Source organism: Eriocheir sinensis, chromosome 21 (assembly GCF_024679095.1).
Source record: "Eriocheir sinensis breed Jianghai 21 chromosome 21, ASM2467909v1, whole genome shotgun sequence".
NCBI lineage: Eukaryota > Metazoa > Arthropoda > Malacostraca > Decapoda > Varunidae > Eriocheir > Eriocheir sinensis.
Window position 1 is genome coordinate 405,001 of NC_066529.1, and position 12,500 is coordinate 417,500.

Genomic DNA, 12,500 nt, shown 5'->3' on the forward strand with positions numbered 1-12,500 from the left:
AATAATAATAATGATAATAATAATAATAATAATAATAATAATAATAATAATAATAATAATAATAATAATAATAATAATAATAATAATAATAATAATAATAATAATAATAATAATAATAATAATAATAATAATAATAATGTGTCTTATTACTATTATCATCATTATTCTTTATCACAAGCAGAGTAAACAGGACTTTTTGTCACACACATCCACTTACTCATCAAACACTTATTTATCACACACATCAAGTAAAAAATATAGTGCCCCGAGTGAGGATCGAACTCACGACCTTGAGATTATGAGACTCACGCGCTGCCTACTGCGCCATCGAGGCATGCCTAAAACGGTTACAGAGCGCAATTTAAGCGTGGGCATGACGAAAGGGCATGAGGATGAGGGTAGAGGGTATACGTATGAGGTATTCCTACTTGCTAGAATAATAGAGAATGGAAAAATAAATGAGGCTGATGGGAGCTCTTGATATATAGTGAATATATGAACGTGTGTACAGAGGAGAGGAGATTAAAATGTTGAGTACAATATATAACCTAGAGGCAGGAAATAAACACTATGGACTAGGGAGCAAGCGAAGGTTATAACCCGAACAAAACTGATAACTAATGGACAACCAAGCTAACAGTGTCAACCCAGAAATTGTTCAGTCATTGTTGAAAGAGAAACAAATGATGCGATGAAATTTGAACCTTTGCCGGAGCACGAGGGAGTTCATAAATATCAGGCAGAGAGAGGTGGAAAACACTGGGAAAGATCTTTTGTCCCGTAGCTGGAGCTGCTGGCGTCACAATCTTTATTACGCTCGCTGGTTGCCGGGAACCGATCCTTCACTTTGCCAGCCGATCAACCTCGCGATAGGGCGGGTAAGGGCGGCGTCCAGGGCTCGGGATATTTGTGGTTTGTTTATTTATAGGAATCCTCAAGCGGTGATGCTCTGTGTTAGCCAGACTCTTGGGTTCTTGAGCATGGCGAAATTGCTCACATGTTCGCCAGCAAATACTCGGCTAGCCAGCATAAGTAGGAAGAGGAGGAGGAGGAGGAGGAGGAGGAGGACGATGAGAATAATGGTGGTGATCATGATGAGACTATGAAAATAAAAGTGGTAAATGAAGGTAGAGGAGAGGAGAGAAGATAAAAGTGAAGAAAAATGTGGAGGCGGCACATGAATAGCTCCCTGGAAGAGGACGCGATAAAATACTTGGGAATTTTGTCACTCTTTTTTTTCTATTTGCATCTGTGTGTGTGTGTGTGTGTGTGTGTGTGTGTGTGTGTGTGTGTGTGTGTGTGTGTGTGTGTGTGTGTGTGTGTGACAAAAGTGTCTTCCTGTTTACAGAGAGAGGAATGTCGGCGGCTCTTATCTGGTCTGAGACTCCAACACCCCGACAGGACCACAATGAGACAGGTAAGCAGCAAGAGGAGGAGGAGGAAGAGGAAGAGGACGACGATGATGATGTCTACAACGAACCCAAAGACTAAGACGACGTGAACGAGGAGGAGGGAAAGACTGAACACAAAAACGGGAAGGAGTACGAGGAGGAAAAACCGAGAGGAAAATGAGAAAGAGGGAGAAATGGGACAAAGAGTGCGGGAAGAAGGAAGAGAAAGAGGAGGAGGAGGGGGAGAAGGAAGACACGCATACGCTCCTTTTTTTGCACTTATAAACTATCCTGAACACACACACACATATACACACACACACACACACACACACACACACACACACAGAGGGTCCTTCCTTGGTGACACAGTATATTCATCATTATTACAAACAAAAATCACATGTAAAATAAAATGTTTATGTAGAAATAAATATATTCTGTCTCTTGAAATTATGGTGGGAGTAATAGCCTTTTTTTTTACGCCTCTGCCTGTCTGTCTGTCTGTCTGTCTGTCTATCTCTCTATCTATCTATCTCTTCCTCTCTCTCTCTCTCTCTCCCTCCCTCAGGTGGCCCAGGCGGAGGAGGTGCTGGCGGGCGGCTCACACTTCACCCTCTGCGGCCTCTTCACCCTCGACAGGCAGACCTTTCTTACCGTGAGTACAAACACACACACCGTTGTGAGTTCGTTTTCCTCTTCATCAATGTTCTCTCTTTTCTTTTTTTTTTTACTCAATCCTTTTTTTTCTCTCTCTAGTGTGTAATCTGCCACTGGAACAGTCTTTTTAGAGAGGTTGTTAGGGCAATAATGTCAAACTTTCTCAAGAATTACACTAACTTCCCTCTTTATATTATTTTCTTGTGCCTCACCCTTTGAGTTCGTAGAAAATTATAAACAATGAGTTCCCTGTTTGTTTGTATATTCGTGTGTGTGTGTGTGTGTGTGTGTGTGTGTGTGTGTGTGTCACGTTGTTATCCCGGAGTTCCCAAGCCCCCGTGAATGTTGTGTATGTGGTAACGTTTCATCTCCACATCAAACGTTTACTGAGGACACGTGTGCTTGTGGTGACGTCAGTGTCGGCTTTCCGCAAACGTTTATTTCTGCTGGAAGGATTGGAGCGTGGATGACCTCTGCTCCGGTGTATTCAGACGCTGGTTTGCCCTTTTACTTTGACCTCAAGGCTATGATGTGTTTCAGATATAGCTTCTCTCTCTCTCTCTCTCTCTCTCTCTCTCTCGTCCTACCTGCCTATATACATACATTCATACATACATATATATCTACAAACATCCATCTCTCTCGCCTTTCCCCATTGCTCTTCTCTACACTCTCGTTACTTCCCTACCTCCACTTCCTTCCCCTACCCTCATTTCCCTTCCTCTCACACTCCCAACCCTAACCACCTTTCCTTCATTTCACCTCCTATCCACTCCCTACTCACCCTCGCCTCGCCCGGTCCATCTTCCCTCCTTTCCCCTTCTCACCGGCCCCTTTCGCACACAGGTATCCAGCTTCGTCGTCACCTACCTGGTCATCACGCTTCAGTTCGAGATGTCCAGTGACTCAAGTGACCATCGAGCTTCCGTCTGTCCTGCCAACACCACCTCGGAATGATGACTCTACCTGTCTGTCTGTCTGTTTGTCTGTCTGTCTTTCTGTCGGTTTGTATCTATCACTCTCTCAAAACACACACACACACACACACACACACACACACACACACACACACACACACACACACACACACACACACACACACACTTTTTTCGCTTCCAATTTCAATATTTATAAATGTATAGGGTGAAGAAGTCAACGATTCCGTGTAATAGAATAAACTTTATAGCCAGCACCTCCGCCATGCGGCAGCCTCTTTAACATGCTGCCGTAAAGTACAATAGAAAACTCACGCGCATTTCCCGCGTTCGTACCTGGACAGTTATGAGGTAATAATAAGTGTGTGTTTACTGCATGAGGGAAGCCTGCACTGACAACCAACCGAGACTGAACAGATACTTATGACGTGAAATAAAAATATGAAGTAACTAATTGTGTCACAGGTTTCTTATGGTCGATGAAATTTTAGTGTAGAGGATTGTGAAGCTTAAGTGTGTCCAGCATGAAGGGATTCGCTGTTAAGAGTAAATGGTTAAAGCACTTGCCAGTTGTCTTTTTAATTAACCAATAAGATCGTGATCAGTGAGTGTGTGTGTGTGTGTGTGTGTGTGTGTGTGTGTGTGTGTGTGTGTGTGTGTGTTAAGGTAAAATAAAAATAAAAAGCAATCGACACTGTCTCACGTATTAAAAACTGATCTGAGATGCTTCACGTCATATAGGCCTAAACAAATATAGCGTAAAGACACGCGGCTCCTCACAGCCAACCCTCAACCCCCCGACACACATACGCACTACATCACCCCGCCAGGGACAGCCCCGACAGCAGGGCGGCGGCGGCGACGACGAGGGCGAGGGAGGCGGCGGTGCTGGCGGCGGCGTCACACAAGTCAGGGTCTGCGAGGAGGGCGTCACAGTGGTCGTTGTTGCAGTAGCACTCGTACGTGGAGGAGGAGGAAGAGGAGGAGGTGGCAACGCATTCATTGTCGTGGTTGGTGATGCTGCAGAAGCGGTCCACGGAGGGTGTCTCGCCCTTGCCTGTGTGGAGGGCGGGTTTTGCTTTGAGGGAGTCCATGTGTGGGCTTTCTTCCACGACAAGCAGGAGAAAAACATCGACTTTCCAGCTTACAAAACATATTTATCCAACTATCAAGCAGACACTTCCTTTGGGACATGTTTCTTCTCTTCGAAAACTCTCAACTCTCTACACAAAACATAATCAGCTTGTCCACTGATTATTTATTCAACTGTGAGCTTCATAACGCAACTGTTGTTAAATATGCTTCGTCAAGGTTGGGCTCACTGCTCCGCCTTAACCAATATTCATTTCATCGTCAATAGATGTAAGTGCTGACTTTTACGGAAGCCTTGTCCGTCCCTGTACTGACTGTGTATTACATGTGTGGTGGTTACATCCACATAAACCACAACAGATTAGAAACCAAGCAGGAAGGAAAACAGATTAGAAGCAGTAAAATAAATGTATCAGACGAAGAAGGGAACACGTAGAATGGAGAATAAAATAAGAGAAAGGAAGTGGGCGAGAGATAACAAATGGAAAAGAGAGACCAGGGCAGAACCAACATATGACACAGGAAGGAAAACAGATTAGAGGGAGTAAAATAAATGTATCAGACGAAGAAGGGAACACGCAGAATGGAGAATAAAATAAGAGAAAGGAAGTGGGCAAGAGACAACAAGGGGAAAAGTGAGACCAGAGTAAAAGCAACACTTGACACAGGAAGGAAAACAGAAAAAGCGAAGGAAAAAAATATCAAAGAAAGTAGAACGTCAAGACTAAATCACAGGTACAGTCTCTTACCGTTGCAGGTCACTATGGCGAGGCAGGAGGCGGCGCAGTACTCGGTGTTCTCCTGCAAGTCCACGGAGGCACAGTCATTGCAGGAAAAGCACCGCCGGCCCTGTACACCTGAAGAAGGAGTGGGGAGTGAGTAAGTGTTGAGAAGGGGTGTACGGGGTGGAGACAGGGATATGGGGAGAGAGTGAAGAGGGGGTGGAGTGAAAGAGGGGGAAGATGAATGCTAAACGGGTTGTGGAAGCGGTGGAAGCTCTGGAAGCGGTGTAGAAGTGGAGCGTACGTGTTGCGAAGTGGAAGAGGAGCAAAAGGTGGAGACAGGGATATGGGATGTGAGGGAGAAGGGGTTGCAGTGAAAGGGTGTGAAGGTGGATGCTAAATGGAGAAAAGGAGGCTGTGGACGAGTGTGGAAGGAGGTAAACGGTGTATATGTGGAGCGCATGTGTTCAGAGGTGGAAGAGGTGGAGATAGGGATATGGGACGTGAGTGGAGAGGGGTAGCAGTGAAACAGGGTGAAGCTAGGTGTGAAACGGGGGCTGTGGAAGGGTGTGGAAGGGGGTAACTGCACAGAAAGGGTGGCGAGGAGTACAGGTGGAGGGGGTGAAACATGATCGATTAATCATACTCCTAAACCAATGGATACGATTGTACACGCTGGCCTAGTGCAAGCCAGTCCTGTAGGGAAGGTTTTACAAAGAGCTTAACTTCGATTTTCCTTTGTCTACCCGTTGCAAAGGGATACGTGGGGACGGGATGATTGAACGGCAGGTTAGTGGACGACTGTGACTAATGTGTTGGGTGAGATAGGTGTAGGGAGGAGGAGGAGTGACAGAGGTAGGAGTAACTACACGTATGTTTAAGGATGCAGTAAGAGACTGAATATACAAGGTGAAGAATCAGAATAAGCACTCGCATTCACTCACTCTCACTCTCACTCTCTCTCTCTCTCTCTCTCTCTCTCTCTCTCTCTCTCTCTCTCTCTCTCTCTAAGCAAAGAAACACAGACGTGGGAAACCTCAAACGAGACAAGACGCAAATAATTAAAGAACAGACGAGAGAAAACTTCAAAGGAGAATATTTTTAGCACGAGGAAGGAACGAACAAGAGGCAGGAGAAGGAGAAGAAGAGGAGGTGGTGGTGGTTGCAAGATTCATCAACCATGTGAGAAATTATTTAACCGGAAAGCGACGACCAAGCTTCTCTGACACTCGACGGGTTGTGTGTGTGTGTGTGTGTGTGTGTGTGTGTGTGTGTGTGTGTGTGGGGGGGGGGGGGGGGTGATAAGGTTAAAGGGACATTAGGACAGAGGAAGTGTGTGTGTGTGTGTGTGTGTGTGTGTGTGTGTGTGTGTGTGTGTGTGTGTGTGTGTGTGTGTGTGTGTGTGTGTGAGTGAGTGAGATTGAGATAGAGAGAGAGAGAGAGAGAGAGAGAGAGAGAGAGAGAGAGAGAGAGAGAGAGAGAGAGAGAGAGAAAATAATAAATAAATAAAACTATAAAAAAAAGCTAACTACTTAAATTTAAACACTTCCTATCATTCCCTTTCAAGATTAAAAAAAAAAAAAAGATAAATAAAACAAACATTTACGAAGCTAATCTCTACGCATTGTGAACTGGCTCGTTGTATTATCACTGTTAACTTTTCCTTCCCTGATCTGATATCGCTTAGTATATACGGAAGTGTGTGTGTGTGTGTGTGTGTGTGTGTGTGTGTGTGTGTGTGTGTGTGTGTTGCGTAGTTCACATACTGCACCCTACACCTTCTATTTCTTATTCCTCATTCCGTCTATGCTTGTTGATTCTTTCCTATTCCTTTAATTTATTGTTATTTCTCTAGTTCTCATTTATCATTCTTCTTTATTTTATTTTTCTGCTAGTTCTTATTCCTCTAGTTCTTCCATATTTCTCTCTTTCTTATTCCAAGGCTCAATCTTATTTCTCTCTCTCTCTCTCTCTCTCTCTCTCTCTCTCTCTCTCTCTCTCTCTCTCTCTCTCTCTCTCTCTCTCTCTCTCTCTCTCTCTCTCTCTCTCTCTCTCTCTCTCTCTCTCTCTCTCTCTCTCTCTCACACACACACACACACACACACACACACACACACACACCCGGACCACCCCTACTCCACCTACTCCTCCACCTCAACACCGATACTACCTTCGTTTGCCAGAAGTCCCACCACCACCACCACCACCATCACCACCACGGAGTTCATGGCTGGAGTTCTCGTACGGACAACAAAGGGAAACTAGCAGGGAACCTCAAGTCTCCTATGGCAGTAACGTTCCTCTGAGGTCTTCTTTCAATGGTTCAGGATCCTTCAACGTCCTCAAGGGGCTTTAGGATCCTTCAAGCTCTTTATGAACTCTAGGACTTTTCGAGGGGTTCTTAAGGAGTTTCAGGATCCTCTAACGTCCTTCAAGGTGTTATAGGATGTTACAGATGTTTTAAGCTCCGCCCTTAGAGTCCTTGAGAAGTCTTCATGTGCTCGCGTGTCGATTATAGGTCCTTCTTCAAGTGTTGTGTCCTTCGGCGTCACTCCAGAGGCTTCCTTCGCAATGGTTCCTCTCACTTCCCTGGAAACAAGTCACGTCTGAGTCTTCAACCTTTACCCAGCGGCCTCAAGGGACAAAAGACAGTTGACAGCCAGACTACCTTGAGAAACCTGCCTCCCGATACGCTTCCTCGTGATTGTCTTGACCTAGATGAGCAGCAAATTTTATAAGAGATTGCTTTCGATTGGCCTGGCCCCCACTTGACTTTAAAAGGGAAAAGATGCTGATGTGGGGGAGGCAAGAACTGTGAATTGCGAACACTTTGGCTCCACTGAAAATGCATGAAAAAGTTTCCACCCCCGCAGGACAAATTTACCTGAGTAATAAATATATAAATTATCTTCCTCTTCACTTCCAAAGGGTAAAAATGCTGATGCGGAGGAAGGAAGAACTGTGAATTGCGAACACTTTGGCTCCACTTAAAATGTATGAAAAAGTTTCCACCCCCGCAGGACAAATTTATGGACGCGCGGAACAGCTAAATAAAAAAACTAAAAAAACTATCTTCTTCACTTTTCACTTTAAAAGAAAACAAATGCTGATACTGGGGAGGCAGGAACTGTGATTTGTGAACACTTCACTTCACTTAACATGTACGAAAAAGTCTCCACCCACGCACGACAAATTTATGGCCCCGACCCTGGATTAATTAATTCATGAAAAAATTAACACACAGACACATATATCTGACTCCTGAGCCAGTAAAGAAGTCTCTGGCAGAAGGCATAAACCTCTGCCAATTTTACCTTAGTCTTGCGGCACAACGAAGGAGTGGGGGAGAATATTGGCGAAGAGGGGAAGGGCAGAATGGGAAAGAATGGAGAAGCAACAGCAGAAATTTGAGAAGTAGAGGAAGATATTCAACACACGAGAGAAGGGAAAGCAAGATGAGCAGGAGCAGGAGAAACTGGAGGAGAAGGAGTAGTAGGAGGAGGAGGACGAAGAGAAGAGGCAGGAAGAGGAGCGGAAGGAGTAGAAGCAAATTTTAAAATGAGAGAAGAGAAGTAGCAGGAGATATTTGACACACGAGAGGAGGGAAAGAAGTACAGGAGAAACAAGAGGGGAAGGAATAGCAGGAAAAGGAGGAAGAGCAGAGACAGTAACAGCTGAATTAGTAGTAGTAGAAGATATACCAGCAGGAGGACGCGTCGCAGCAGGAGGAGGAGGAGCAGTGGAGGCGAGGAGCAGCAGGGGACGGATCACAGCGCACTGCCGCCACAATCCACGAAACTTCACAGGTAACCACAATGACGAAGCCGCCCCCGCCCAGCCTCCGCCCACACCCATACCATATAGTCCCCGTGTGTGTGTGTGTGTGTGTGTGTGTGTGTGTGTGTGTAATAGTTTCTAGTGTCCATCTATTTAGTCTTTTCCTCCTTTCCTCGCACTTTTCCTCCCTCCCTTCCTCCTTCATTTCCTCCTCTTCCTTCCCCCCCTCCCCCCTCCCACACACATGCTTCCGCCCTCGTCACCTCTCCCCTTATCTCGCCTAAAGGATTTGCCCCGAGGAATGTCCCTTGTGTGATGTCATTCCCTTTATTGGCTTCCCCTTCATGCCTTTCTTCCTCTCCGCTTTATTGCTCTTTACTTTCCTTCAGCAATCTTTATCTCATGGGATCTCTCTTTCTCTTTCTCTTTCTCTTCTCTTCTCTTTCTCTCGTATCACCTTCCTTCTCCTTTCCCTTCTAACCCTCCACCAACCTTCTCACCATCATCTCCACTTCCCTTTCTTCCTCTCCCTTCCCCATCACCCATCCCATCCACTTACCCTCCCTCATTCTCCACCGCCCATTTCCCTTCCTTCCTCTCCTTCCCATCACCCATCTCGTCAACTTCCCATCCCTCCTTCTCCACCGCCCACTTCTCCTCCTTCCTCTCCTTCCCCTTTCACCCGTCGCATCTACTTCCCCTTCCTCCTCCTCCCCCGCCCTCTTTGATCACTGACAGCAAAACTTAATCGCCACACCCAAAGTCAAGGCGGCAGATAAGGTTCACAAAGGCGTCCACACTCATATCGAAGCCTTCAGGTGCCGCTCATAGGACCAGCGCCGACACACACACACACACACACACACACACACACACACACACACACACACACACACACACACACACACACACACACACACGTCCTCCATCGAACACATCATTACAGGTAACGAGCTATACACCTCAATGAGCACCTGTCATCTTCGCGATACACCTCTTAACAACACCTGGGGCCGCCTGGATCATTACCTAGCAAGACGCATCAACAACATCCCAATCAGCAATACAATAACAATACTACAAAACTACAACAACACTCGACATTACCGGCTGCAACACCGTAACCCAAGATCAAAACTACAGCTTCGTCCTCATTCCCATCGATGATTCCACTGACGATACCGATAAATAGTTTCTCCTATCCTAATACGCTTCCATTATGTACCTTCTTTATTCCCTTTGCTAGGTTAGGTGAGGTGAGGTGAGGTGAGGTGAGGTGAGGTCAGGTTCTTCTCTTCCAGCAAACAAATCTATAAGCGAAGAGGAACTAGGATATAAAATAAATACGGATCAGCCAGTCTCACATCTTTTATCACATTCACATTTATCTTCTCTCCCAGCAAACAAATCTACTACAATATCATTTATCACATTCACATTTATTTTCTCTCCCAGCAAACAAATCTACTACAATATAACAAGCGAGTATATAGGAGGAGGAAATAACATATGAAAGCAACAGGGACCCAGAGAGACGGATCAGCCACGCATCTTTTATCTCATTCACATTTATCTTCTTTTCCAGGAACTACAATTCATCTAGGACTAAGCACCACACGATACACAGCAATCGGATCTATCTGACCGCTCTCTCCCTCCTCCTCATCACCTACCCGCCTCCCTCAATATCTCTCTCTCAAAGCACCGACAGATATTGTGATGCTCTCCGCCCAATTGTATACCGAGGAAGAGAGAGATGAGAGAGAAGAGAGAAGGAGAGAGAGAGAGAGAGAGAGAGAGAGAGAGAGAGAGAGAGAAGAGAGAGAGAGAGAGAGAGAGGAGAGAGAGAGAGAGAGAGAGAGAGAGAGAGAGAGAGAGAGAGAGAGAGAGAGAGAGAGAGAGAGAGAGAGAGAGATTACAGAGAGAGTTAAGAGAGAGAGAGAGAGAGAGAGAGAGAGAGAGAGAGAGAGAGAGAGAGAGAGAGAGAGAGAGAGAGAGAGAGAGAGAGAGAGAGAGAGAGAGAGAGAGAGAGAGAGAGAGAGAGAGAGCACCTTCCAAAGTAAAAGGGTTTTCTGTCCCATGAAATCCTACCGTCCTGTTCATCTGATCACCTCCATCTCCTCCTCCTCCTCCTCCTCCTCCTCCTCCTCCTCCTCCTCCTCCTCTCTAAGAATGAATTAAATCACTAGAGCAGGCATCCACGTTAAGGCGAACTCCTCCTCCTCCTCCTTTTTCATTTTCTTCTTTTTTATCCTCCTCCTCCTCCTCCTCCTCCTCCTCCTCCTCCTCCTCCTCCTCCTCTCTTTTAGTTTGATATAGTGATCGTGTTGCACAGCTTTTTCTTATCGGTTTAATATCTTGTTGATGGTACAATACTGGTATTTTAAATTGTGTTGTTATCCTCCTTCTCCTCCTTTTAATTCCCTTCTTCCTACTCCTCCTCCTCCTCCTCCTCATCATCATCATCATTCTCCTCCTCCTCCTCCTAATCCTCCTCCTCCTCCTCCTCCTCCTCCTCCTCCTCCTCCTCCTCGTCAGCGTCATCATCATCATTACCATCAGCATCCTTCTCCTCCTCCTCCTCCTCCTCCTCGGGGTAGATATTAGACAAGAAAAATATATAAAAAAACAAGAATCAGTACTTACTTTTTCCTCGTTCCCTGCACACGCTGACAAACAAACAGGACACTTAACTTTAACGACAAAAAAAATTATATATTTAAGAGGAGTAAACAGGAGTCTTCGCGTACCTTATTTTTCTTACAATCTCTTGCTTATTCGCCAACTTACAAGAACTGACATCTGAGTGAAGTTTTCAGAAGGTTAAGCTGTCTTTTACAGTAAATGGAACAGCTCAAGGGTAATAAAGAAATAGATAGATAGATAGAAAGATGGAGATAGACAGAGATAGATAAAGAAAAAAAGGGAAAGAGAGAGAAATCAAGAAAAGGAGAAGAAGACGAAGAAAGAAGAAAAGATGTACAAGGGGAAAGAAATGAAACCAGAAAAAAAGGAAAGAACGAAAGAAGAGAGAGAGAGAGAGAGAGAGAGAGAGAGAGAGAGAGAGAGAGAGAGAGAGAGAGAGGACGAAAAAGGAGCGTAAAAGGGGGGCGAGGGGAGCGACAGGCTTATAATGGGAACGTTAATTGTGCTGTCCACACACACACACACACACACACACACACACACACAGTCTCACTCTCACTCTCACTCTCTCTCTCTCTCTCTCTCTCTCTCTCTCTCTCGCCCATCCCTCCCACGGGCCGTCTTGTGGGACAGGAGCTTTTAATGAAACTTCGCTGTCCCAAGGCGGCCAGCAGGTAACAGCCCTCACCTGCCCGCATCCATTATACGCCATTCGGTCTTGGAGGTGCTCGGCCCAGCCCCGTTAGTGGCGTAAGCAAGTAATGTATAATGCCACCATCTTTCCTGGGTCATGCTACACATCGGGGTTCCGTGAAGGTAGAGTTACATCTGAATTCGTCATCATTTTCGTTGATATTGCATACGTCATTGTGTTTTTTGGAGGGGGGGAGTATGTTTAACAAGTAGACTTTTTTCCTTCACCCTCGACCCGAACTCTTTTTCTCCTTGTTCACCTCCTCCTCCTCCTTTCTTCCCTTTCTCCCCTTTTTCTATTTATTCCTCATGTATTTTTCCTGGGCCCTGCCATGATCACGCTTCCCTTCACCGATCGTTCTTCAGTTAACGTTACTAATCCTTGGATGGTCCCTTCTGTAGCTATTTGCCCGCCTCATGATGCCCAGACAGACATAATGGTAGACAAGTTCATGAGTTACAAGATAAGTATTGATAAAGAGATAGATAAATAGACTGATAGACAGATTGATTAATAGACAGATAGAGAGAGAGAGAGAGTAAACAGGCAAACATGTATAGACAGGTCTGGTAGGGAGGCATAA

General features: G+C 45.4%; 2 protein-coding genes and 1 non-coding gene across 4 annotated transcripts in view; 1 reads left to right on the forward strand and 2 right to left on the reverse strand.

Annotated features, from left to right (window-relative positions):
- The window catches only part of LOC127001466 (uncharacterized), a 7,939-nt gene extending 4,299 nt beyond the window's left edge, over positions 1–3,640 (forward strand). The window contains exons 2-4 of the mRNA XM_050865991.1: positions 1,349–1,417; positions 1,963–2,049; positions 2,898–3,640. Coding sequence (XP_050721948.1) covers positions 1,349–1,417; positions 1,963–2,049; positions 2,898–3,008 — 267 coding nt within the window. The 3' untranslated portion in view covers positions 3,009–3,640. The remainder of the gene's footprint in view (positions 1–1,348; positions 1,418–1,962; positions 2,050–2,897) is intronic.
- Positions 262–334, reverse strand: Trnam-cau (transfer RNA methionine (anticodon CAU)). Its single transcript has one exon. It is a non-coding gene; the product is annotated as a tRNA-Met (tRNA).
- LOC127001468 (uncharacterized) lies at positions 3,211–8,670 on the reverse strand. Of its 2 annotated transcripts, XM_050865995.1 has the most exons (4): positions 8,502–8,648; positions 6,971–7,389; positions 4,828–4,935; positions 3,211–4,043 (listed from the first exon to the last, which is right to left on the reverse strand). In XM_050865995.1, exons 2-4 carry the CDS (start codon positions 7,026–7,028, stop codon positions 3,805–3,807), a joined length of 405 nt encoding a protein of 134 aa, XP_050721952.1. In that variant the 5' UTR covers positions 7,029–7,389; positions 8,502–8,648; the 3' UTR covers positions 3,211–3,804. The 2 variants fall into 2 exon arrangements, with proteins under 2 accessions (XP_050721952.1, XP_050721951.1); XM_050865994.1 differs by lacking the exon at positions 6,971–7,389 and having other exon boundaries at positions 8,502–8,670.
- Positions 8,671–12,500: the final 3,830 nt, after the last annotated feature.